The sequence below is a fragment of the Penaeus vannamei genome, chromosome 19 (genome assembly GCF_042767895.1).
Source record: "Penaeus vannamei isolate JL-2024 chromosome 19, ASM4276789v1, whole genome shotgun sequence".
NCBI lineage: Eukaryota > Metazoa > Arthropoda > Malacostraca > Decapoda > Penaeidae > Penaeus > Penaeus vannamei.
This window is the reverse complement of record NC_091567.1, coordinates 32,737,361-32,739,860: the sequence shown is the minus strand read 5'-3', so window position 1 is coordinate 32,739,860 and position 2,500 is coordinate 32,737,361. Positions and strand designations below refer to the sequence as shown.

At 28.9% G+C, this 2,500-nt stretch overlaps 1 protein-coding gene across 6 annotated transcripts in view; it reads left to right on the top strand.

Annotated features, from left to right (window-relative positions):
* The window catches only part of LOC113819460 (centrosomal protein of 104 kDa), a 228,326-nt gene that overhangs the window by 172,790 nt on the left and 53,036 nt on the right, over nucleotides 1–2,500 (top strand). For all 6 annotated transcript variants that reach the window (XM_070134212.1, XM_070134210.1, XM_070134209.1 and 3 more), the window contains exon 7: nucleotides 1–311. This exon is cut by the window's left edge and continues 84 nt beyond it. In XM_070134212.1, coding sequence (XP_069990313.1) covers nucleotides 1–311 — 311 coding nt within the window. The remainder of the gene's footprint in view (nucleotides 312–2,500) is intronic.

Genomic DNA, 2,500 nt, shown 5'->3' with positions numbered 1-2,500 from the left:
CGTGACCCCTCGCCCACCCTCGCCTCCGCCCACCCCGCCCACACCGCCACCACCCACCTCCCTCCCGCAAGACCCACCAACACGCCGCCCAAACCCCCGCCCTCGCCGCCCAAGTCCCCTTCCCCTCCGCCCATCAAGACACCCTCCGCCCCCCTGCCGGACCTGCGCCAGCCCCACCCGCAGGCGAACACCCCGCGCCTCGGGACGTCACAGCTACCGCCCCCTCCTGCAGCGCCTTCGCCCGCCCCCTACACCGCCCCGCCCACGTCCTACGCTGACTACGACGAACAGACTCTCCCGGCGCTCAAACAGTAAGTCTCACCCCCCGCCCCCCCCTACTCACGTCCTTGGGTCCTCCGCCTCCTGTAGAAGTAGACGTAGGTGCCCCATTTTGTCGTAGAAGTGAGTTGTAGATGATGATCGCTTTAATGAGTATCGGAGGTGTTATTAGTAGATTTATTAGTGCAGTTACTGTTGCAATGGCAATGTTGCTTTTATCATAGGGAGTCTATGTTGTTATTATTGTTATTATTATTATCATTATTATCATCATTTTATTATTAATATTATTATCCTTATTATCATCATTTTATCATTATTATTATTATCATTTTATTATTATTATTGATATCATTATTATTATTATATTATTTTTGTTATTATCATTTTATTTTATTGCTATTATAGGTATATTTAATAGCTATCTTTTATTATTTCTATATATAGATTTTTTTTCCTTTTCTTTATTGATATTTTGCCGATTATTGTTAGTATTATGATTATTGTTATTATTATTATCTGTAATAATAATGAGGATAAGAATAATGATAAAGTAATAATAATTATTATTGTTCACATAATTATTATTATTATTATTATTATTATTATTATTATAATTATTATTAATGTTACCATCTTTATTTTTGATATTATTGCTACTAATACAATTATAATGCATTACTATAATAATGATACTGATGAAAATGATAATGATAATAATGATGATGATGACACTATTACAACTACCATAGCCACAGTTTTTACTACTACCAATAATAATGGTGATGATGATTATGAAAAGTATAATGAAGATAATGAATATGCTACTGATAAGCGTAGGAATGATAATGAAAATGATGGTGATAATGTGGATGATAAAAGAATAATAATGAAAACAAACATTAATAATGAAGATGATGGTAAAGATAACAAAAGAAATGACAATAATAAAGACGAAGATAGTTATATTAATGGTAAAAAAAATAGTAATAATGGTTATAGTGATATTAAGAATGGTAGTAGTGAAAATAGATAGGATAATAATAGTGATGATAATAAAGCCAATAAGAGCAACGATGATGATGGTAATAATGATAAAGGATAGGATAATGATAATGGTAATAATAAAATATGTGACAAAGATAATGATAATAAAATGTGTCACGAAGATAATGATAATAAAATATGTGATAAAGATAATGACAAAAATAATATATGCGATAAGGATAATGATAATGATAAGAATGTTGATATTAAGGCAATTAAAATAATAACATCGCTATTATTATATTTGTTATGATTGCAATTACCATCATTACATCACAAATTTTTTCATCATAGTATTATCTTCTTGACCCTCTGGGAAATGTTGCTACTTTTCTATCATCATAATATCATTGTCGTTCTTCTTATCATTGTTATTACTGTTGAAAATTATTTAAGAGAATTCTCATTCATTTCCATTTATATATATATATATATATATATATATATATATATATATATATATATATATATATATATATATATATATATATATATATATATTTTTTTTTTTTTTTTTTTTTTTTTGTCGCAATGAAAGCTGTTCAGTATCAGTGCAGTTAGAAATTATTTCCAGTATGGTTCACATTATATATATATATATATATATATATATATATATATATATATATATATATGTATATGTATATGTATATTATCTTTTGCTTTACCGTTTTGTCATTATATTGATTAGTACTGAATATATTCGTTAACATATATATGATTTTTACGCTTTATTGCCATTGCAACAAAAGCTGAAGACTACCTATCAATTATCAAACATTAGCGTTTCAACACAATATATATATATATATATATATATATATATATATATATATATATATATATATATATATATATGTTATTTAATCTTACTATCTGTTGATGATAAGATATGTATATTCTGAAGAGTAATTAGGAATGGCTCAGTTTAAGGAGCCGGTTTGAACATTGTTATTAATTTATTTTGCTGTTCATATTTTCTATTGGTGCTTATTGTTACTGGTGTTATTATTTGTATTATTTTTGCTATTATTGCTATTAGTATTATTGTTATTGTCGTTGCCGTTGTTGTTATTATCAACGTTATTATTACCATTTTCGTTATCATTATCGTCATCATCATTGTTATTATTATTATTATTATTATTATCATTATTATCTTTATTACTACTAC